The 25,235-nt window shown below is 44.1% G+C and overlaps 1 protein-coding gene across 4 annotated transcripts; it reads left to right on the top strand.

Moving 5' to 3' along the window:
• Positions 1-1,005: 1,005 nt before the first annotated feature.
• gatad2ab (GATA zinc finger domain containing 2Ab) lies at positions 1,006-23,562 on the top strand. Of its 4 annotated transcripts, none has more exons than XM_076087578.1 (11): positions 1,006-1,139; positions 13,881-14,189; positions 17,673-17,796; positions 17,876-18,007; positions 18,211-18,279; positions 18,490-18,606; positions 18,716-18,916; positions 19,590-19,839; positions 19,949-20,337; positions 20,438-20,663; positions 20,901-23,562. In XM_076087578.1, the coding sequence occupies exons 2-11, from the start codon at positions 13,894-13,896 to the stop codon at positions 21,032-21,034; spliced, it is 1,938 nt and encodes a 645-aa protein (XP_075943693.1). In that variant the 5' UTR covers positions 1,006-1,139; positions 13,881-13,893; the 3' UTR covers positions 21,035-23,562. The 4 variants fall into 4 exon arrangements, with proteins under 4 accessions (XP_075943693.1, XP_075943692.1, XP_075943691.1 ...); XM_076087577.1 differs by lacking the exon at positions 1,006-1,139 and adding an exon at positions 1,224-1,403 and having other exon boundaries at positions 17,879-18,007; XM_076087576.1 differs by lacking the exon at positions 1,006-1,139 and adding an exon at positions 1,233-1,403.
• The last annotated feature ends 1,673 nt before the right edge of the window (positions 23,563-25,235 follow it).

The raw sequence follows: 25,235 nt of genomic DNA on the forward strand, positions 1-25,235 counted from the left end.
GTTTGCCTATGTTTCCATATCATGAGTTGCGGTGTCGTCGTAAAGACTGTAAGAAGTGTAAGTTTGGATAGGCTAACCAAGCCTAGCTACAATTCTTCAGCAAGAAATGTTCTTATTATTTGAATTCTTTATTTCATGTTCTTGGAGTAGGCCGAGCAGCACACAGAGGAACTGTGAAGTTTCTGTCACAAGCAAGCACGTCATCGTTACACAAGCCTGTAATAAGATCCAACCAAAGTTAATGAGTAGCCTACAATAATAGCTTCTAATCATACAATTAAACTGTGGTGTTTATTTACCTGTTTAGGCTACTCTTTAAATGTGAGCCCCGCAGGAGTTTAGGTTCCCATTTCACTAGTTGTCCTCTCCCAGTTTTTACTATGTTTATAGTAAGATATATATATATATATATATATATATATATATATATATATAGATAGATAGATAGATAGATAGATAGATACTTTATTTATCCTGCAAGGGGAAATTTGTTCGCTACAGCAGCATTATGATACAGGTTAGCAATCAAAGTAACAGAGTAAAAATAAAAATAACAGAGTAAAAAATATGAAATGTAAAAAAATGCACAATACATACAATGAAATAGAATAATATTAAATTAACTAACTAAACAGATAACCAACAACAAACAGACTGCTTTATTATAATAATAATAAATACATATTATAATAATAATCAAACAGTAAAGAATATTAAATATAAAAAAAAGTAAAAAAGTAAAAAATCCACAATAACTAAAATATTATATATACAGACAGAATGATTGTTGTGTTGCAATATTATACATACAGACAGAGTAATTGTAGTATTTGGGTTTCCAGTCACTAGTTGTCTTCTCCTTGTGTTTTTTTTACTGTGTTTATAGTTATTCCGGCTACTTCCAAACGCAGCATTTTACCTCCTTTTCTCAGCAGTTGGAAACTTAACATTTCCGAGGTGTGTATGAACGCAGCATGACGCCGCCTGTGGTGGCTCATTACATGATCAACCGGAGTGGCAGCAGGACAGAAAAGAGGGGATCCCCGGGAGTTTTTACACCGAAGCCAGCGCAACACTAACATCAAAACATCTGAAAATCGCAGGGGGGGGAAAACTCGGTCAAGCTCCTCCTAGACTTCGTAAGTTAACACATCACATTATCGCATCAACTAATCCAAAATTAAAAAATTCAATTAAATTATTATGACGGAAGTGAAGTTTCTCTATCGGCGTTAGCCACGGCTAAGTTGAGCTAGCTTAGCTTAGCTTTAGCTGAACGTGCTAAGGTAACAGTTCGTGTGTGTCGCTCGGCTCCACGCACACACCTACAAAAGTCGAGAAATATTTAAACAAACTTCCCCGGCAAAACTTGTATTGGGATGCACAACTAGTACGATATAAATGTAAGTTATTATTTATGTTTTACCCTAAGCTACAAAGCTCTGTGACAAAACGGTAATTTCTCTGTGTGTAATCAACGCTTGATTATTTGTGAATAAATTTAGCGAGTGTCCAGAGGGAGTTAGCGTTAGCATGCTAACTTAGCTCGCTAGCTAGCCTTGCTAACACTAGCAGCTCACTGAGAGATGGGGTCGGTTTCATTGTCTGTCGTGTATCGCTATTTGGTCATCGAAGCTAAATATCACAATACCCAGGCTCGCATGTAAAGGGAAAATATATACTCCAGTGCTTCAGTGACTTTACTTTAATCTCTTACAACCACAATAGGCTGTTAGCTTTGCGTGAGTTAGCCATCGTTTTGTAGCCGGACAGATGGACAGGTTGTTGTTGGGCAAGCCAAGTTAACGTTAGCATGAGATAGCTTGTTGTTGTTGATGATGGGTTAGTTGAAAATTAAGAGGGCTATTATTTGGGGTTGCAAAGTTGGGGTGCACGAAAGTTTGTAAACATTACAAACCAGTATCATCACCGGTTATTGCTAAGCCGACTGGTCTTAGCCGTGGATGGCTATGATTATGGCTTCATGAGCCATTGATCTCAGAACTTTGTCAGATTAGCTCAACCGTGAAAAGCCTTTTTATGGAGGCGTAATGGTGGACGGTGGTGCCTCCGTCTGGGTGTGTGTCTGTCTGTCTGTCTGTCTACGCCAGACTACAGACAACCAAACGCCTACTTTGCACCATAATACTAATGTTTGTGTAACTGATATCAAATTTCACCACTTTATGAATGTAAATGAGATGTTTTGTGCTCACGTCTAAGGGCAAGCTCTATGCCCACTTTACCGTTCATTTCCGGTTGAAGTCCAGCATTTAAAGGCACTCATGTGACATAATAATGTCATGTTAATTGTGAGATATATCTGAATTATTATGTCTTGTAATGACTGTTGGGGCTCATCATTTGTTTTTTAAGGCAGGCACAGCATCTACAGCGAGCTAGCTATGAATCTTGGGTCATGTTGTTGAGTGGTCGGTTCAAGTCAGTTTCACATTCACCTGTCTTTGAGATGTGTTTAGGATGACATACATCAGTGTGTATATCCCTACGTCTGCTAAACAAGTGTCCTCTTTTTTAGGGCAAGTAGACAGTTGGCACCCTTGGCTAGTGATGGGGGACACATGTCGCATTGCATTTTATGATGGGGCCTTGGCTTAGCCCGAGGAGGGGTGCCTCTTATGAAAAACCTTACTGCCTCTTATGAAAAACCTTACTGCGAGTGATTCAACCGGACGGGCATAACTCGAGATCCTCTCTTTATTCTGCTGTATCAAGACTGAAACGTTTTGATAACACATCTGTATTTTCCATCTCCCACTAGGTTTTGTTTTTTTGCGTGTGTCCCACAGACTCAAAGGCACCTTGCTCATTGTTGCCACTGTTCAATTTATTATGGTTATATTAAATATAGCGTTTGTAGGTGGTGTATCTTTTTCCAAATTTACCCTGGGAAAAAGATACACACACACCATATTATTCTGTCGTATTCTAATAATAAACCACAGTAACTACACCTAATACTGCTGCTACCTGCAGGGTAGTATGGCATAGCTCATATTGTTTCCATCCAAGTCTGTCTGTGGTGTTATCATAATAGTATCTGTGTAGCTCACTGTAGGACACGCTTTAAACACAGCAGGTAGGGTCTGGTCGAGTGTGAGCTCAGCCACTGTGAAAATGTTAACAGGAAATGCTGGGGCAACCACGAAGTCTCTCTAAAATCGACCGGCTATCGTGGATGACAGTCGAGGGGCCATTGTTGTACTTTAGTTTTTATGATCCGGATTAAGCTGTAGTGATGTCCTCAGGAAAATAATGACTGTAGGATTCTTCACTTGTTGTAAATCAAAAAAGATTCAAAAGTAAAAGATGCTGCTGCAAGTGATAAATGACCCCTGGTCTTGTAGGGGGTAGTGTAGTTTTGCTTTCATTTTTTCGTTCAGTTGTGTTACATACCGAATGCTACACTGAGCTAAGTTCATCACCATTTTGAATTACTCACTTTTCCTAAAGGTAGGAAAGTGACAGGCATGCAAAGCTCGAGCACACAATTTAAACAAATATGAGAAAGGACTCAAGCGGATAGATAGAGAGAGAGACGTGGACATCATGCACACAAGAGAGAGAGAGAGACTAGAGAGGATGCTGAATCCTTTGGAGGATAAAGATCCAGATCCAAAACATCTGGAATGAGGCATAGACAGCCAGGGGAGGGAGAGCGAGAAGTCCTAGGATTGCCAATGGTCCAGCACAGAGAAGCCTGGGTGAAAAGAGAGGACAAGGTGCAGGAAATAGAGAGAGAGGCATACAGCTTGAACGCTTGAGGGACAACAACAAACAGAGGGTTAGAGAGTTGCAGTGGCTTTCAGAAGGTTTACAGTGTTCTTGTCGACTGCTGACTTCTTTTGGACTTCGGGGACAGACGGTAGCCCTGTATAGTCTGATAGCAGAGATCACAGGATGGAATAAGAGGGTTAGGGAGATCAGACCGGTACAAAGGGGCGTGCCCATTGACAACTTTCTATCTCATCAGAAGTACCTTAAAGTCTGATGTGTTCCAACTCTACAGATCTGTATAGTTATTTAGAGATCTGGATGTTTGAGAACTGCCTGTTGTGTCAGTTTCTCCGTTTGTTGGACAGGAGTAGTTCTGTCGGCCACGGGGTCCCACCCAAAGGCCTTGGGCGATTCATGGAGCTGGAGGCGAGCACTTCTCCAAGGTTTGGCTGAATGAACTCTTTCTTGTTTATCCTGTTGGACTTCATATTGACTCAAACGTGCGTGTTTACAGTGTGACCAACCTGTCTGAGACAGTGAGAGGTATGCTAACCACATCAAATTTTAGGTTCACTACAAACAACGTACTTTGAGTTAAAACCAGCTTATAGCCTCCACCCTACGCCCCTACTCGATACTTTTCAGCTCAAAAAAAATCCTGTCCCCTGGTTCAGACTGGACATGCATCAATGTAGAAGACTTCTGGTATTCTTTCAATATATAGCCACCTGTTGACCAGGTGGGCCATATGGCTAACAATGAATTGGCCCTTGAATAAATAGTAAGAAGTGGTATTTGTTGTCAAGAGACTGCCCTGCATACTTGTAGAGGTACAATTTTCAATCTGCCTGGAACAATTGCTTCCACTGTGTTGCCAGTGCAAACATGGCAACTCTCGGTGCAGCAAACAAGCAGACGGGCCACTTGGATCCATGCAACATCAAGGCATGTGTGTCCAAGAGGGGACAAACTGCCCGACACTGTGACACGTGACTGTTTAGTGTGCATTGTGTATAGATGTCATGCCTGACCATAAAGTCATCAAAACAAGGGTTAACTACACTGACTTACCCAGTTTATCATTAGCAAAGTGATATGTTTCTTGAGTAGAAAGTGTGCAGCAGTAGATACAGAGCGTATTTATAAAATCCCAGCTATAGACACTTTTACGTACGGAAGTATGGCGGAGTGCAATAGCTTGTCATGCTATGCAGGGGTGTGAACCACCAAAGATCTTGAGTGCATCCTAAACAAATTGACCTTCCAGATCTGTGCACGAACAAAACATGTACGTGTCCTCGTAAAAGTAGTCGATCCGTTTTAAATGCATACTGGCGCATTTGGCTGAAAGTCACCAGTTAACACGGTACGTCGTTGAACATAACATTTTGATGCTGGTAAAAGTTTGAATTCAACACTGAAAGCTTGCTAAGTCTTGTGCCAGGCTCGGGCAAAACGTTGTTTTTTATTGCCAACATGCACGCACATGTTTTTGATGACGTCGTTTGTAAAATGGTCTGTTGTTGTGGGTTTAGACGGGGCCAGGACGAAGAATCGGGTGAAGTTTATAGTGAAACGTGAGATGAACAACGGTAAAAATAGTCCTGAAATGGTCTTTGTGCCAGGGTGCTGTGAAGTGTTGGACACACTGCATTGATTGTCTAACGCCACGTCGCTCTACATAGGAAAAAAATGACCTGATTATCATTCCTGAAGCACGCTGTCATTCCCACTGCCCCAAATCTGTTGGAGGAGCCCGTCATCAGGCTAATGTCACGTGGCCTTTTGGAGGAAAATGACTTTGGTTGCAAATTGTGTTTGATTTTTGGATCTTCATATTTTAAACCAGCAGGAGTCTCCTCAAGAGTTCCTGGGTATGGTGTCACGTGTCATTGTTTTATACCGGGGGCGTTCGATTATTGTTTCTTGCCGTTTGTAAAGTAGATCCAACAGGTGAACGTTTTGGGCTTTAAAGTGATACGTGAGATCTGGAAGGTCACTGTAAAGAGTTTGTAGTTTTGCCGATGTGTCAAATTTGATAATGGAATTTTTAATGTGGTGGAATTGTGTTAATACACAGTCATGACATCACTGTTAGGTTTGGTAACAAGTCCAACAGACACTTAACGGCCACACCCAACGGTGGTTTTGGGTTTGGCCATAAAAAAAGGCTGAACATCAGAGGCTGATGCGTAAATGTTCACGCCAGTCATGATGCTGGTAAAAACAGGCATGCTAATGTGTAAAGTGATCACCAGTTTGGCATTGATTATCATGAAAAAGAATACTTGTCTACCGACTGAATACACACTCTTCACTTTCTGTCTTTGTGTGTTTTGTGTATCTAGACGGCTGTGGTTAGCAGAAGGCTATTTTATTAGCAACATTTTCTCTCCATCTCTCTAATGGCTAAGCCTTCTGTGTGAGCTCACGCTGCTTCGCCTGATATCGTAGCTCACTAGAGCCTCAAATCGCAGTCTGTCATCTCAAAGGGATTTACGGGCCTACAAGCAAAGAAAACTGGGCCGTCACTTTCATATAATTGGCTCTATATAAGGGCAATGGGATCACAGTCATGATCAAGATGATCTGAAATGAATGACTAGCATGAAGGATGATGAAACGTGTGCACGTGCTAGTGCTCGTCTTGGGGAAGGGCTTATGACAGAGGGGTGAGCTGTATTTTTAAATGTTGACTTTTTTTTTTCTTCCAGAAAAAAGCCTTCCCTTGCATAGCATTTTAATTTCAATATGCTGAAAGGTTATTGTGGAATTATTGCCCAATAACGCCAAAAATAGACCTGTCTACCCCAGCTATAATTTGCAGCAGTTTTCTTGATGACTTTCCCCATATCTGGAGTCTTATGGATGTCTCCGCTACACAGAATGCTTTATTCTCTGTGTACTAACCATTACTGAAGAGGATCTCCTGAAAGTTATGATTGCCAACTGAACTCAAAAAATATGTGGCAAGCAACGCACATTAGCCAGTCGTGTTCTCCTTCACTGCTGATGTGCTCAGCTCCTCGTTGTCCTGTGGCGTTCACAGTATTACTTTGCACCCTTTAATCTCTTTCTTTTTTTTTCTCTCTTCCTACTCTGGTCACTTCCTGCTACCATCCATTTCTGAGAAATGTAATCTGATAGCAGCGTGCTTGTGTCCTGGCCCTCCAGTCTGCATGTGGGTATGGCCTTCTGGTTTTATAGGATTATGGAGTAACCATTTGGAAGCAATTTGGCTGAAATTGGAGATTATCCCTGTCTAGGGTTTTTGAAAACATTTCACTCTTTTTTTATTATAGCAAGTAAACATCTGTGGTTGAAAACGTATCCATTGATTTTAGGCTGAACACTACTAGAGACGGTTGACTTGCGATTTCAATGTGCTTAACAACGTCGTAATCTAGACATTCTTCATGTTTTTTGATGGTCAGTAAATTATGTTCTGTTCAATTACTGGGAATACCACCGAAGGCTTTTATGCATTGCACATGTTTGTCTATGCGTGCTTGCCAAAATCCGGAAGATATGTGGGAATGACGTGTCCTTTTTTATTTGTGTGTTGGTTCTAAGGGTGGAACGGTTCCTTTCGGTATGCCGTGTGACCCAAGCAGCTGTCTGCTACTCGCATGCGTGGAACAGTACAATTCTAGAGCTCGAGTTCACCGGAAATGTTTTGCCAGTGCACCAGTTGTTGACTATAAGCTGCCGATCAGCTATCATAGCGCTGTTGCATGCTAGTCAGATAGCGCAGTTAGTTTTAATTATCATCAGCCTTTAAATTTGACATTTGTGATTATATTTTTTTAATTATTTTTTTCTTACTGACAGCATGCCAGAATTCGAGTGCCTGGCTGTTACTGATACAGTAAGAATTCTCTCCAATGAGCCATTGTTGAATGTTTAAAATAAAAAAGGTTTTCGTTAAAATTTGGCTTTCCCCACCGCACCTATAACCGAACCGTGACCCCAAATCAAGTGACATACCGTTTTGTGTACCGCTCTGCTTCTAGTTGGTTCTGTATGTTGTAAGGCTTCGTTAACAAGTACATCGGTGTGTTCTTAAAAACATCCAGAGCCATATATACGTTTTAATGTGGCTGTATGGGCACGCATTCTTTGAGTGCTTGTGTACAAAAGCCTGGTTTGCACTTCCTGGACTTACTGCTGTTGTCGTTGTCACGTTGCTAAAGGAAGAATCCAGGTGGAGACATGCGCACACATACATACACTCTGTGTGGCCCGGGCTCTCTCGCTCTCTCTCGCTCACACACACACGCACACACACACACACACACACACACGAACACACACACACAGAGGCAGCCTGGCAGATTCAGGGTTAAAGGCTTCCATTTTGTTAGGTAACACCCTAATGGTCTGATCTGTCAGTGGCGTTAAAATGGCAGGGGCTTAACCCTTGGCGTTCGGGACACAACCAGTAGGAGCACACACACACACACTCTGGGCTGGCCGAGCCTACAACAGAACAACTGAGGAGGAGGAGGGGAGTGTGTGAGGCAGGGAGGGGTAGAGGGAAGGACGAAGGAGAGACAGAGAAGACAAGGAAGAGTATTTTTCACTTGGGTACAGTTTGATTATGGCTCGGCTAACCACATGCGCCTCTGCACCCTTCTCCCTCCCCCAACTATGGCACCACCTCAGCTGGGTCCCTGCCCCCACTCCTAGTGTGGTGAGCACAGATTAGCATAGGTAGTCCGATTTTTATTTTTATTCTAATTAGGCGATGTCCCAAAGGAAAAAAAACTTTGCTCTTTGATAGCCGGAGATTATTTTTGTAATTGAAAAACACATTTTATAAGTAGGGTAAGAGGTAATTAAGGCAGTAGAAGTAACCTTTATGGCGATGAGCAGTAAATAATCAGAAATTAAGATAATCCTCGCTTTGTCATGTATTGGTGAGAAAATTGGCAGTTTTGAGCTAATTCAATATTACAAGGGCCAGGTTCCTTCAGCCAAACAAGAAGAAGAAAAGAGTTGTCGCACTGCTGTCTTTTATTGGGCAATAATAATCCATACTTGTATTGCTTTTATTGGACAATATAATTGTTGTTTCCCCTCTCATTGAACCCTAAGGACACGGTTGAAAAGCCTCAGTATTTTTAAAATGGCTGTTAATGTGTTTGCTGGCTGGGTCCGGTCCCAGTGGGGAGATCATTACAGTGTTGGAGATGAGAGCCCTGCATGCTACCTCGAGGGGGATGATGAGCCTTTCGCCATTGATCTGCTCTGCCATTGATGAACTACGGGACACAATAGAATAAAACCTGTAGTGTCAGACGAGGTCACAAGATTTCCATTTGCTTTCAGGCAAGTGCATCTTATCCTGCTGCAACACACACCGGGTCGGGAGGTTTTCTGCATACACCTTATTTTAAGAAGCCTAATGTTTGCATATACAGCTCTTAAAGAGACATTTATTAAGTGCATTGATTTTGAGCCGGCCTGCTTTGAGGCAGTTACTGTGTAGGAAATGAAACGGCTTGGTACAAACCTTTTCTTTTAGGTTAATTTGAATGGGCAGTAGAAACTCCTCCGTCTTTTGTTTTGATGTAAGATCTGCGCTGCCCTTAGGCCTTATTATTCTGAAGAAAACGAGAGGGACATGCATGTACTCCTCCTCCATGGTCTCCTGAGAGGAGCAGACACAGATCACTAATCACTGGCTGCCTTCTCCGACTCTCTTTCTCCTCCTCTCGCCATTTTCATTGCTCTTGTAATGTGGCGATACATTTGCGTGTCAAAGTGATGTATCTTCGTGATGTGGCAACCAAAAATAGGGACAGCAAAACATGCTGTTTAAAATTTTTTAAATCGGAACCAGGCGATGCTGCATGTCCTATAACCCTAACCCAGAAACATCACAAATGTGCAAATTTAACCAGATGAACCCAAACAAAGTATCCTGCCATCTTTGAGCTGGATGGGAAAGCATGCACAACATACACATGACATCACAATTTCATTAGTTAGATGATGTATAACTGCATAGCATCTTAAATACTCAGAATATAAGATGACTTAAAAATGGCAACCAAAAACTGATGCCTGGTTTCCTGCTTGGCAACTACTTTTAAAAGTTCTTGAGTCCTGTGGAGAGAATGTTTGATCGATGTGTCGCCAGCACTATGCAGATTCTTTTGGTGATGTTTAGTTCAGCTTCTTTGAACTCGAGGTGCTTGAATTTCCTCCCAAACAAACTGGAAGCACGCCATGCAGATAAGATGTGACACACATACAAAATCAACAGTGAAATGATCACGTGTTCTTGCTTCGGGAACAGATTATTTATGAGCCTCGTCAAAATTAGTCAGCTTTTTTTTTTTTTTTAATTCCCGTAATCTGAGCCTGGCCTCGAGTACATGGACCATGTGTATCGTGTAAATCAGAGAACTGTGACGAGGCCGGCAGGCTTGAACGCTGTGAAAAGGATACCGGAGTGGACCTCTGATCAACTATTGTGGACGTTAATAGGGGGTTTGTTGAGTCCCAGGCAGCAAGGTTTTGGGCAGCAGTAGCTCCCGGTGGATTCCTGATGGACAAGTCGGGCTTGTTTGTGAGATTGTAGTGTCAGTTTCATTTGGTTTGACACGCTGGATGGATGGATGGAGCTCTGGGAGCATTGGAACGGGCAGGAATGCTACTAGCAGTGATTTAAGGATCTTTTCTCAGCTGATTGCCTGGCCATAGAATACAAATTCCCGATGTCAAATTTCAATCGAAATTGGTTTATGCAAGCTTGAAGTGTGACTTCTCCCCCAGGTATGAGCCTAAGTCCACCCACTGCATGATCTTGAGGGCAAGTAGCTAAGAGACGAAACCACAGCCACTTCCGCATGACGAACGTGAAGGCTACAGTAGCTAAGAAAATATCAATATGGCGTTGGGCACTGAATTTGATGAATTTACAGTTTTACAGACCCGAGAGTCTCGGATAACCTGGAGGTTGTGAATGACCTCCTATCACACAACAGGGCTTCAGGGCTCTGTGATAGAAATCAAGGCTCTGAATAGAAAACGGGCTCCAGTGAGACGTGGTCCTTCACTAAAAAGGCCCAGTGAAACGAAGTGTGATGCAAGTTGCAACAATGAGAACGAGCACACACACACACATCCCCGGGTCAGTCTCCAGTGCGCACACACAACGCTCATAATCATCACGTATGCATCATGGACAACAATTTCATTTAGTTTTTTTCCACCCGTGTTGCTTAGCAGCAGTGCATCCAGCACATGAATCATTGGGTTCATGATGCCGTCCGTCTCTTCTGGGACAAAAGGAAGCCACGTGTCTCCGGACCTCCTTAAACTAGCAACCGCAGCCGTCCTGGTAACGTGCAGATCTGATCGCCCTGCGTCGTCCCCGAGGGTTTGAGTCATTTTGTACCTGACACGGTTTACTGATACAGCCCCAGCAATGTGTAGCAGCTTCTTCTTTTTCTGCAATCTTACAGAGTGAAGTGCGGTTTCTGATGCAGTGTGTGTGTCGTATATGCAGCCCACTGTCATCTCTGGCAGATAGATAGCCTTTGTGTCCAGGGATGGTACAGCAGGGCACATCTGTCCTTGTTGTGTACCAGAGGGGAGAGAGAGCGTTTTAGGCTCCCTATGCAAACACAAACCTGAATGTTTAGCTGTGTGGTTTCTTTATTATTTAGTTTTGGTTGGGTTAGCAGCATCTCTTTAGCTCAACATCTTGCACAGTGTCAAGGATGCCTGTGTCTTATCTCCAGTGGAAAATAAGAACTTGGCTGAATTCACAGATGTGGAGTGTAACTGCAACCTTACTGCAGACAGTGAGTTGTTGAAATTGCTGAAAAGCAGTTTCATTTTCCCCACCTTACTGTGCAGTTCTCTCAGTGCTTTGCCTTACGGTCGACAGTAGTGGGAGTTTTTGTATACATTAGATTATGACCCTTGCTTTTTTTAATCTTCAAGCCTTAAAAGAAGGCAGAGAAAACATCTTGAGATATGTTTTTAAAGAAGATTATGACAAGATGTTTATGCCCGTCAGCAGCCGTTGACTCTTGATTGCAACAGAAGTTAGTCACGTCGGTGAGTAGACACGTTTTGGAATGTCCGAAGATGACGTCATCACCCCCCCCTCCCCCCCTTGTGGGACGTGCCTGCGGTCTCCCCTCCCTCCCTCCCTTCTGCCACTCTGTCTCTCCAGGGGTTAAACCTGCGCCTTCTCTCAAACGGAGACCGGTCTGAACCGGTTTTCAGGGAAGCACTTTATGCCTCTCATGGAATCTTGCGATAAGGTCACGTGACGTGATGATGTCACGTGGGACGATGAAGACCTTGAGTCAGCGCTCTGAATCAGATGCACAGTATGGTGTACATTTGTTTCAGCCATGTTGGGCTGTCGTATCCGATGTTTCTGTGATAGACATGCGCTCATCCTCATGCAAAAATCTTTAACATTTTTATAAACGCTTATTATAAAATGCTTATTCAAGACAGTCTGCATGTCCTACATCGGGTAGCTTCTGTGCCATTTTTCTGCTGTGCAATATGTTTTCCCAGAAATCTAAGTGGTCTCTCTGTCCTCTGCTGTTACTGTACCGAGTGGGATTTGGGTCAGCATCTGGTGCGCTTGGTGGTGACATGTTCATGTACATGTACATGACTCAAACACAATACTTTTTTTATGAGGATTATTTCTGAGGTTACTTGCAGTAAATGGACTCACCAGCTAGGTTTGTTTTGTGAATCCAGTGAAACAAACACATTTCGGACGCCTTCATTTTTAAAAAAAAATAGTGGCACTGCTTCTATGTCATATTTTAAGGTTTGGTTGCGTAACCATAGTCCCTTGGTTTAATGTTATGGCAATGGGTGGAATACAATGTGATTTAAAAGTACTTGAAATGGGAAGACGTGTATATTCACATAACGTAGGAGGGACTGATCGGGAGGGTTTTGTTTTAAGTTTCTGTCATTTTAAACCTACTAAATGACATCTTCACCTGTGTGATATTGTAAATATCTTTTAGCTTCCTTCCTCTGTAGCTTCCAACACAAATGCAGCCTCTCACTCACATTATCTTGAGGTTGGGATAAGATTCTGTACTCCTGCAATAGATGCCCCACGTTGTTTACTGCAGGCACTGAGGTCCTAATCTTACCTCAGCAAGAGTTACAGTTCACTTCACAAGTTGTATACGACTACTTATTTCTCACTGGACTGGTACTTATTAATGCTATCAGTTAAACAGTGAAAAGAAATATTACAAATTTGAAAATGAAAGCTGGACTTTAAATGAGAAGGAGCGCCTTGTCATTTAAAGGAGAATAGCTCGTCCACCTTAACTGCCAGCCCACCTTAAGTCCAACTGAGCGGGACTTGTGGTTAACTTACACTTTAATCAGCAGGTGGCTGGTATTCAAAACAGGGGAACTCTGTGTGGGTCTTGGGGACTTGTAGCATTTATTTACCTACAAATGGACTACTAAATACCTACTTCTGACTCCTCGTCACACGCACTCTCTCCGGACCGAACCCTCGCTAGCGTCACGCCAAGCTACAACCTCGCAGCTAAACTAAGTGATGCGGTGAAGACTTTATGTATTGGGGAAAGTGGCTGCATGTGTCCAAATTCCAAATTAGCATTACCTACTGTGATGATATTTACAAGTTTTTTTTTTTTTTATTTTATTTTTTTTCGTAAAGTATAACTAGATGGGGCACTCGGATGTTCTGTATCTCATTTACTGCCTTCCAGAACTTTGCAATTGCACCACATTTACATATTACTATAGGGTTGTTATGAAAACACACTTTATTGGCTAAAGGCCAGAGGCGGTTCTACTTGGGAACTCTCAAAACCTGTAGAAACCCAAACGGAAGTGTAAAGCAGAAAAAAGTAATATTCAGTTTCAGTGTTGCTCTGGTGAAAGCAGCACTTTCCCCTAAAGTAAAACTTCTACTTAAATGATGCTGTGTGTGTGTGTATGTATAGTCCAAACTGGTACCCTGCTGTCTAATTTGAATCCATGCATAGCCCCAAGATAGACTAATTTACTTGTTGTCAATGTTTGTGTCCTGTCTCTTTCTAACGTGTTTACACAGTGTGTAACTGTATCCAACCATCCTCTCTCTCTCTCTCTCTCTCCAGGGTGAGAGCAGCCATGTCAGAGGAGGCAGTGCGTCTAACGCGCAGCCAGAAGCGGGCTCTGGAGAAGGACCACGGAGCTCCCTCGGAGCCCCTGGACGACATGGACAGTAAACGGGTTAAGCTGGAGAAAGGCGACGGGGCAGAAGCTCCCCTGGACGTGGTGGAGTCTGGAGCCGAGGGCGTCAAGCTGAAGAGCGAGCACGCTGCGAAGGTAGCAGCCAGCATCCTAAAAAGCGGGGAGGTGAAGGCCACCATCAAGGTGGAGGTGCAGACTGGAGACCAGCCCGTCGACATGAGCACAACTAAAAGGTGAGACGGGGAAAGAGATCACAGGGTTTGATTGAGTCACCGAGCTGTTTTTGTGTATTGAACTCTCATAATATTAGCAGGGCTTCACAGCATCGGGGCTGAGAGCTCGTTGCTCATAAAGAACATAATTGTTGTTGCGTTTACATTATACTGTCAAAGCAATTAGTCTGTGAACAACACTGAAAGGAATGCTGTAAACACCTTACCTTAAACAGTTACATCTATTCCTGTACACCGAGTCTGAGGCCACAATAAACACAATAAACCCTTTGTAAGTATTTCCAGCTGGCCAAAATGCACTATAACTTCCTTCCTAAATAGTTTATATCTGTGAGGCTATAAGATGCAAAGAATGGTTATGCTGCTGTACTTCTGTTTGGACATGCTTCACTGATGTTTGATCATCATATGGGTCAAAGGGAGGGGACGTGAATGGTCGAGCAGGACTTCACACAAGCTGACAACTGAGGCGAAAATACTTCTCTGCGTTTTTGAGTTTGCTTGAAAACGTCTTAAGGATTATTTATGGACTCCAGGCCCTGGATTTCACACTTGCATGCACAGGTTGTGCGCAGAGACGTGTCTATTGGGAGTTTCGGGTTTCTCTCTCAACTTTTGCACCAGCGAAGTGGTCTGACAGGAGCCGTGCAGGAAGTTGCTGTGTGGTCGTCGGCAGCAGCAGCCTGCCCCCATTTTGAAAAGTTTTGAGGCTCCTGAGGCCCGGGCTCCATTTTCTCCACCACAGCAGCACCTGAACTCTGCCTCACGCTTCACACAAAATGAAGGCTACGTGTCACAAACTGGTTCCAACTGGCCGTTGCCATGGTTTCCACATTGGAAGGAGCAGTTGGAAGAAGGGTGGGGGGGGGGGGGGGTCACGTGACCACGCGACCACGCAGAGCAATGCCTGATGTGTCATGTGACGTGTTTGTTAGGCCTGATAGATGCACACTATGTGATGTGATTGCAGTTAAAGTGGAACAGAGAGATGGATTCAGCTCGGAGTGTTTAGGGTGTCACCTTTGACCCCTGTTTCACCCACAGCGTGTGCTCACTCACTGCAAAGGTGAGAAAGCCTTATTGTTGTTAGTTTGCAGCAGACTCTGTTCGTGAAGGCCCGTTTTTGTAAAACCATCAATGAAATGTAATGCAAGCCCGCTTGCACACACGCTGGGAGAATGTGTTGAGTATGTTCAGGTATAGAAAGAGTTACTCCCTTCTCTGCTGTGGTATTTTGCATGAATTTGAATAAACATCTTAATGTTTGAATACTCTTTTCCAGGCCTGTTGCCTATTTATAGCCCAGCTGTTTCATTTACGTAGTTTAGATGACTCTCAGTGAACCCCACTGCACCTAAAAATGACTAAATGACCAAATCCTATAGTCGGGTCAGTGGGAAGCTATGACTGGGGAGGCAGAGGCATGCAGAAACCCTGGACCTTACATAACCAAGCTGCTGTGTGTTGTTGTGATGCTTGTTTAAGCCCTTCTATATAGAGTATAACAGCAGCCGTCACAAGCTAGTCCCTGTCATCTTGTCACAGAGGCCAAACCAGTCGCGGCTCTGGGTCGCCACTAAGTTTTTGTTCGTGAAAGATGATGAAGCTCTTCATTTCGTGTCTGACATAGTTCATCATGTCGTGTGTGAGGAATGTAAACAGGAGGACTGGGGAGGAAAACAAATTGCTGCTTCAGCTCTATCTGAATCTAAATGACGCTAGAGATGTTCCGATACCAAGAAACATTTTCATGGTATCTGAACATCTTTAGTTTCGATTTTCTTTTTAGATGTATAGATATATATTTTTAGTTTTTATGGTATCTGAATATATATTTTGAATGTGACGCTAACGTTAAGTGGCTCTCCTCATGCCGTTTACAACATGTATTTGATGTTCAGAATGTAGCATTATCTGGGAAGAAACAGGATGCACAAGAGTGTTGAACCGCAGGTGTGTAGTACTAGTTTGCACATGTGCAGTACGGATCAGGTAGCGAGTGACACGTGTTGTTCCTGTGTAATGTAAATCATCAGATAAATGATATGACAATGTGATAGCAGGTTGGTGCAAAGAACCACATACTCGCTGATCCACTCTGCAGCATTTTGGGCTGTATCGAAACAGATCTAAATGAAACGTATCGAGGAGGTACTTTCCAGGAAGTAGCAGTGCAAGGTATGAACGAGGTTTCATCGTGTTCTCAGCAGATGGGCAAAGTATACGACAGTACATGTTTGTTGCTGTTTGTGTTGTTATTGCTCAGTCTCACAATGTAAGTATAAATAACATGCTTATTTGCACATAGTTGACCTGGTTGAACCGAGCGTGCGGTCTCTGTTGAGGGGAGCTGTTGGACAGCTGTTGTGAGGAAGTCGAGGATAGCGGAGAAATGTGTCTGAAGACTGGAGCGTGCTAAAGTGTGAAGAAGTGAGTCAGTGAGTTGGAGTATAAAAGGTGAACAAGTAAGCCAGGATGGGGGAGGGGTGTGTGTATGTGTGTGAAGTAGTGACTGAGTGAGTGACTGAGTCAGAGAGAGAGAGGGAGTGTGTACACAATAGGTTGGCTCCTGGCCATGTATTCCCCTCCCCCCCTCACTGTCACCCTCTCCAGTGTCTCCAGCGGACCTCCGCTTGTGACTCTGGTGTCGGCAGCTGGGAGGGAGGGCCGAGTCGAGGCCCAGGCTGTGCCGATCCGGCTAGGCCCTAGGCCTCACCGCGGAGGCAGGGGAGGGGTGAGGCCCTGTCTGGGTGGTAAACTGGGCCTAAGCTGGAAGCCCTGAATCCTCATGCTCGACAGTGTCTGAACAATTATAGAAGTTGTTTGCATGCATAACTTTACATTATGACTTCTTGCATACCGTCATATATCACACTTCCTACCTTACCTCATCTTCCACCAGTTCGCCTCACAACTCCGATTTCTATTTTCTTACAACCCGACAGGATCCCTGCTGTGATGGAGGCAGATTTATTCCTCCGCCATGGTCCACGCGCTGTAAAATTACAGCCACCCGTTACTTCTAATCTCCACCCCTCCCCAGATTGATGCATACGTAGCTCGCCACTAGTCGCCCTTTGTTCTCCTGAGTCCTCAGGAAAAGCCACTTAACATTTTATCAAAGGCTTTAAGTCTTTTCCTCCTGTAAAAAAACAGAAATGCAGTTAATTTGCCCTTTTGTGTGCATGTGGTTGGTGACTGACTCTGCTGTGTCTGTTGGAAGGAAGAGAGCAGGATGTCGTTGACGCTACCTGGGTAGATAATGGGTGGTTGCGATCTTCCCCTGCCGCCATTACTCCATTATTGATCTCTTGGTTCTTGTCGTCTTGTGTGTCCCAGTACACATTTGCACTCCAACAGGGACGATGAAGTCGTTATTAGATACTGCCATCTACTGGCTGTAAGACAAAACTACTAGTCGGTTGCAGTGTTGCATCTTGAACGATGAAACACATTCTCAATGTAGTCGTTTTCTCCCCTCAGTGACGTAAAGAGTGAGCGTCAGCCTCCGTCGCCGGATGATGTGATCGTGTTGTCAGACAATGAGTCGTCCAGTCCTCTCATGAACGGCCACTGCTTCTCGAAGACTGACACAGATAAAATTATGGTAAGAGAACTCCGTTTAGACTTTGCATACAACACACTGTCATTGTGGATATCTGCTAAATCTCCTATGGTGTCTATAGAAGAGTTCTCCTGAGGAGAGGGAGCGCATCATCAAAACGTTGAAGGAGGAACTGAGACTCCAAGAGGCCAAGCTGGTGCTGCTCAAGAAACTACGACAGAGCCAGATCCAGAAGGAGAGCACTGTGCAGAAGGTAAACACCCCAGAAGAGGAGAGTGTTGTTTTTGTTTTGTTGGAGCTGATAGATTCATCAGTGGGGAATTGTTGCGTCTGCTATTAATAAAACAAGACCGTCTTATTGTTTTCCAATGTACGTCATTAATGAAGACTTTTAAACATTCATTTCTTGCAAGTCCTTGCAACCTTTTGGACTAATGCTGTATCCTTTATGTCTAGTCGACTGGCTCTGTAGCTCCTCCTCCTCTGGTGCGAGGTAGCATCACATCAAGCAGGGGACCCCTCCAGGTAGTTGCTACATTTTGATAGATCCTCCTGCCACAACTCGTATTCTAGAGCCTGGAGTGATTATATGATGCAATTCTACGTTGTAGCTCGTACAAAGTCGAACGCCGAGCGACACAAGTGCGGAGTTGTTCTTTCTGAGGCTTTCCCATCAAGCTAAATCAAGTGCGTTTGTAGCTCAATGTTTAAAAGCTGTATATGTTGTGTTTACAGGTGACCGGTCGAAGCTCGGGCACGGTGATCCCTCCTCCTTTGGTGCGCGGTGGGCAACACATGCCGTCCAAACACAACTCTCAGATTGTCATGCCACCCCTGGTCAGAGGGGCCCAGGTGAGTGCGAGGGCCTCTGAAGCCAGCCACATGTAAAGTGTACTCATCTGAAGAAGTTAAGATTTGAAGAGCTCTTTGTTAACCTCTTACTTTTGTCTTCTCCCATCAGCCCATTGCAGTGACTCCCCAGCAGATAGCCAGTCTACGCCAGCAGCAGCATCACCACAGCGGTTCAGGGCCCCCGCCACTCTTGCTGGCTCCCAGGGCTTCTGTGCCCAATGTCCAGATCCAGGGCCAGAGGATCATTCAGCAGGGACTCATCCGGGTGGCTAATGTGGCCAACAGTAACATCATGGTCAACATCCCTCAGGTGAACATGCGCGCATAACCCACTCATCTGGAGAGAGATTTTCATTGGAAGCAATGGAAAATGTTCTTTTCATATCTACTCCAGCTACTCTATTGTAAGGCTGCTATGGTCAGAGTGGACAACATTCCGACTGCAGTTAGGGCTACCTCGGGCTCTACCGAATAGTTTGTAGCTTCATTCAAACTATTCAAACGTCGACGTTCAAGTTTGTATTATTAATAACCACCAGCTTCCACCTTCTCTTCATCGCTCCGTCTTTCAAACACACACACACAGCGAGAAATGCAGGGCTTTGTCCTCGACTCTGTAATTACCTCAGTCTAAAAGTCAAAATGTATTGAAAAGCCTTTTCAGCCTTTTAAAAACTATATTTAACTTTAGTCAAAAACAGTTTACTCTCCCACACACACTTGTTAACGGGGCGGTCTAGCAGCAATCTTAACAGCACTGCAAATGACATTTATTAAACCACAATAACACAAAATTAGATGTTTGCTGGCATGTTGTCCTTTTTTTGACAAATTAATTATTTAATTTAATATCGATCTGTTATTGTGGACATGTGAGGATCATTATCGTGGTCAACCAATATCGTGTCGAATGTTTATCTTTTCATATCGACTTCCTCATGTGAAGCCTCTGCCTCATGCGTTGTGTTGTGTTTTGTGTCCAGGCCTCTCCAACCAGCCTAAAAGGCTCTTCAGTGTCGCCCAACTCGAACATCAATGACTCCCCGGCCAGCCGGCAGGCGGCTGCTAAGCTAGCTCTGCGTAAGCAGCTGGAGAAGACGCTGCTGGAGATCCCTCCGCCTAAACCTCCCGCCCCAGAGTTCAACTTCCTGCCTTCAGCAGCCAATAATGAGTTCATCTACTTGTTGGGGCTGGAGGAGGTGGTGCAAAAACTTCTGGAGATGCACGGCAGGGGTGGGTAGATCTTTCCACTTCGTTCGCTAGTTTGGAGATGTTGTAGTACAACATGGTATATTATACATGTTTACGTCTGGTCTAAAGCAGCTTTCTGTTTTCCGAATAGGTAATCTGGGCCCAGCTGCTGCCATTGCCAGCTCCATTCCCAAAGAGCCATACACCTGCGCCCAGTGTAAGACAGACTTTACCTCCCGCTGGAGAAAGGAGAAGGCTGGGACCATCCTCTGTGACCAATGCATGTCGTCCAATCAGAAGAAGGCCCTGAAGGCCGAGCACACCAACCGGCTGAAGGCGGCCTTCGTTAAGGCACTCCAACAGGAGCAGGAGATCGAGCAGCGTATCCTCCAGCAGGCGGCCTCCTCTTCCTCCAGTGTCTCCAAAACCTCCTCTCCTTCACTGTCCAAGAGTGAGGTGCTGGTGTCCCAGCAGTACAAGCATGTCAGGGCTGCTATGCAGCAGCACAGATCTGTGTCTGCCCACCACTCCCACAAGCAGGTCAGCATGGCCTCTTTAAAGTGTGTTAACGATAGGCCGACGCTGGTTTTAAAAAGCATTCGCATGTTAATTAACACCCAGCACGTCTCTCTCCGCACAGAGTCACCTGTCGCACAACATCCAGTCGATGAGCTCTCGTGGTGTGACCCACTCGTTCACCTCCTCCTCTCAGCTGCAGAGTGCGATGGCGGCAGCGGCGCTGGGCAGCAGGGCGGGTAAGCATGCTGCAGGGCGCCCGCTGCATCAGGGCGCGAAGGTCAGCGCCGGCAGCAGCAACCAGGGCAACGTGGCTGCCTGGAGGAAGCAGGGCGGCGGCAACAACACAGGTAGATAAACTCCTTTTTGGTTTTAGAATGAATGTATCGTTGACATTTTCTCTTTTTGTATCCTTAAAATACATTTTCATCAGGTAATTAAAACCAGCTAAATATTTGTTGCTCAATGCCAACTTCTTCCTTTTCTCTTCGCCGTCTTACTACACGAGTCATATTATACTTGATCGTAGAATAGATGTAAAACAGCTGGACCTCCACTACATTGACCCCTGATGTGTCTCCTCACAGGTGTGACTATGGCCTACGTGAACCCCAGCCTGTCTGCCCACAAGACCACCTCTGCTGTGGAGCGCCAGCGGGAGTACCTGCTGGACATGATTCCCTCCCGTTCTATCTCCCAAGCAGCCAACACATGGAAATAATGCAATCTCACTCCCTACTGACATCATAACTATTACCCCTCCTAATATCAATAACCGCCATTCTCATGATCACTCTAATCCCTTCTATGGACTTTGCTTCTGGCCCAAAATAATGCTGGGGAGAATCAGCCTATTTTTTTTATTTTTTTTGTCCCTTCAGCTCTTCCTCAGATATTTCTGCTACCACTATCTTTACCCGAGTCCTTCAAGTGGAGTTGTGCTGCGACAGCTCAGGCTCCTGACATCCAGATCAAGGATTATGAACTTGGGAGGGTTGGGGGTTTACATGGGCTTGTACAATTTTACAAACTTCTCTGGCGATGTGGCCCCACCCTCCCTCCCTCCCTGTAAATTGGTTGAACCTCCGTGTTGCACCAAGACAAATAAACCCCAAGCTCCCCTGCCTCTGGATTAGGCTGGGGAAAAAAACCCAACATAATCACCAACTACACACATTAATATCTTCGCCTTACGTCCTACCCCTCTCCAGTCTGAGCCGCTCTGACTCAGGCCCGTGTGGCGGCCGAACCGAACTTAACTGAAGACCTCGCCACGGGGATTGTTGTTGAGCTTCAAGGACCATCCGCAAAACAATTACTGCTTCAGCTTTGCAAAAAACGAAGAAAATGGAGGAAAAAAAAGGACTAAAAATGATCTATCTGCACACAGACTTCCTCTTCTCTCTGACCCACAGCGCGTCTAGCAGAGAAGATGATGTGTCGGATGGTTTTCTATGGCTGAATGTTAGGATTTTTTGTCTTTTCATCTGTAAGTCATATACTGTGTTTGGAATATTGTGCTCCCTGATACTTTGGAAGTGGCCTCTTGTCGAGGTCTGAATTTACAGGCTAATGTTACTGTTGAGGTGGTTTTACATCTGCTGGGTTCCATGTTGTGGCCTACTTTTAAATACTTTGTTTTTTCTAAGATAAAGAGGAAGAATAAAGATGAAGGTGTCACTAACTCATGTAAAGACACGGAGTGGATGTTTGGAGGACTATTCGTATTGAATATTGTAAAAACAAAAAAAACGAAGAAAGGAAAAAAAAAAAAAAAAAACTTCCAAAGAACTAGTGGAGCCCAAATGGAATCCCTTCTGCTAGAAGGCGTCTAGTTTATTTGAACCCTCTCTGGATATAAATATCTGGTGTGGGGGTGTAAGGAATGTCATATTATTGACATTGTTTTTGCTTTTAGTCATAGATTGTGGTGCATTATTTTTCTTCTATAGACGAACTGTCTCTGGGTTTATTTATAGGGTCATGTTAGTAAAGATATACGCTTATGCCCTAAGTTTGAATGGATCACCACTTAAACTCCCTCGTGCGTCCAGTGGCTCCCACTCAGCTTACGATTGGTCTTAGAGAAGCTGGACAGCTTTCAGAATGTAGTTATGCAAAAACCCCTATAGCAACAAATGACATGAAACTTCTTAGTCTTTAACATTAAGGTGTGTACGGTCTATGTCAGGTCCTTGGATTGAGCTATCTATGCCTTTCACATGAGCATTTTTATCAGGTTGCAGCAGCACAGGATAAGCTACATTAAACAGGGGAATCCTAACTGCTCATGGAGTTATTTTATTAACAACGTGCTGTGTTTAGTTTCTGTCACTTTCTGTCCACGTTTCTTAAACCCTACCACTCAGACATGTCTGATGCAAAGTGTCACTACATTAGAAGAAGAAAGAAACATCGACGTGTTGAGTTTAAGCAGTAAAAAGAGGGTGAAATGTTCTGGATGCAAGCGATGTGTAAAAAAACAACAACCATCATTTGACAGAAGATTCTGACCATCCCAGCAGTTATCCTGTATCTGTTCATCATTTTCACATTGAAACAATAGTGATGATGATCTCGTCACTTTGTAATTACAAACCTGGAGTCTTGCTGCCCTGTTTGCCTCACTTTTGATTTCACAACTCGTCCGTCATGTGATAATCTGACGGTTCTGTGTCCTGTAATCCAGCGTGCACTCTTTAGCTCACCCATCGTTATCCGGATCCACACTGAATGATGGTGGTGCACTGCGTTAGGTAACCGGGCACCAGCTGACGTTCACCCCTCCGTACCGGGGTGTCATCGCTGTACGTTTCGGGGTTTCATTTAGGACGGTGCAACAGTGCAGTACGTGCATTTGCTGATAGAAATACGAGCAGACGAAGTTTAATTTAAGATTGCTCAAGTTTTTTTTGTATTTCAGTCTCGAAGTAGCAATCGGAAATCTTCCAGGTTGTCTGTACATTCCCCGACAGGCAGAAGATAGCCCCCCCCCCCCCCCCCCCCCCCCGCTGGAACGAGCCCTTCGTTTTGTGCCCTGCTAAGTGTAACCCTGTGCTGTCCTGACTACTGCCTGCTGCTGTTTTGTCAACATTATCACCATTCCGTTTTGTTTGGGGTCGGGGCTCTGCTAAGACAATGCAGTGCGGCCCGAATGGAAAAAAAATAACAATGTATGAGAAGTGTTTGTTTGTTTTTGATTTTTTTTTCTGCTCTATCAAATAATAATAAAACTAATTTTAACCCCTCTGTCATGGTTGGGTTGCCTGTTCATTCATAATGTTTAAAGGGGCGATGTGTAATGTGTGCACATGCTCCGAACAAGTAGGAGGCAGCATTTCACCTCCACTGAACTATCGTACTATCCGTCCGATATGTCTTCTAAAGTCATTAGTTCTAAAAAATAAAAAGCCATTTGCTAACTTAACAGCAGGGCAAGAACACGCCGACACTGAGACCTGGTCAAAGTAACGCTGCTATCTTACGATCTTCATGTGTGACGTCGGCCTTTATTGTGTGTTTTTGGTGCCACTAACCAGATGCTGTTCGGCCCGTGTATGTTTTGATAGTTTGTTTACTGGATTCAATCTAAAAGTATTTTCTGTTCTTCCTTCCCGCCAACAGGGAACTACATCGCCGGGAGGAGCGCGTGGGACCCCTCCAGGAGTAGAACCTTTAATTATCAGAGTTACTCAGCCAGCAGAACCCCAGCTAGAAGTCACAGCTCACTCTCCTCGAATAAGAGTCATTTTCTCATCTTTCTTTGGATTTAATCCAAAAAACTATGGAAAAGCACACAGACTCTGTACCTCGGGGCAGCTCCACATTTGGACAGAATGGATGCTACAAGACAGGACAAATTTAGTCATATAAACAGAAAAGCGTTCGCTTATATAATGGGGCATAGGACATTTTTGGGGGGCAAAAACGATTAATCAACGAAAAAATATCCTGATTTTCTTCCCTAAAGCTAGTCTTAGAGCTTTTAGTGTTCAACATAGAGACTTTTGCAGTGACAGTAGCTATTGCATGTCCTTTGTACTGGATTTCATAACATACATCTGTAGCCTGTAACCTCCTGCTCACAAGCATCTGCATAGAATACGTGAGTGCACATAGAAAGTGGGATCCTTTCTAGCAGTTACATCATCACCAGCCTGTGAAGTCAAAAAATGAGAAGGAAAACCCCGCAGAGAAAATAACTTATCCGACTGTAAAATCACAAGCTGTCAAAACATTTCAACATCTTACATTCTCCTCCCCCCCCCCCCCCCCCCAATGCACTGGATTGGCATAAAGGAACTTAATCATTCATCCATAACCCTTCAGACCTCGCAGCCTCTCTTCTGTGCAGAACATCACGGTTGAATGATTTGTTCACATATTCAAGTGTATAATAAAGTACTACCCACTAACCCATATGCACATCACGCCAGTAATAATCAGCTGACCTTTAGAATGCATTGAATAGCTAATCTGGAGGATCTTTAAGCAGGAAGTAGGGACTGTTTAGAGGTGGAGCATGTGTGGGGTATGGAGGAACAATGACCAGTGATGCCTTCAATGTATAAATAGGGCATGTGAGCATTTATTTTACAGACTACAAAATGCAGTCATGATTAGTTTACAGACCACAGTGCTGACTCTCCAGCTTTAATTGCAGCAGCAATGTATAACCCCTAGGTGGCTGGGTACGCCAACTTTTCATTCAACCTGTTAGTCTTCAGTAGCCCTCACAGGAATGAAAGGTTTATTTGTGTGATGTGGTAGAAAAACAAAAGACTTAGACCCTCATCTATATAATATAAGTCCTCGGACTTTGCTCTGGTAGTCGAGCTGCAGTAAAGAGATTTAATGGCGTCTGGAGGGAGGGAGAGAAAAAGGAGAGCGAGACTTTTCTAGAAGAAAGTGAGCTATTGTTT

This window comes from Anarhichas minor, unplaced genomic scaffold (genome assembly GCF_050575085.1).
Source record: "Anarhichas minor isolate MPS153535 unplaced genomic scaffold, ASM5057508v1 ptg000010l, whole genome shotgun sequence".
NCBI classification, from domain to species: domain Eukaryota; kingdom Metazoa; phylum Chordata; class Actinopteri; order Perciformes; family Anarhichadidae; genus Anarhichas; species Anarhichas minor.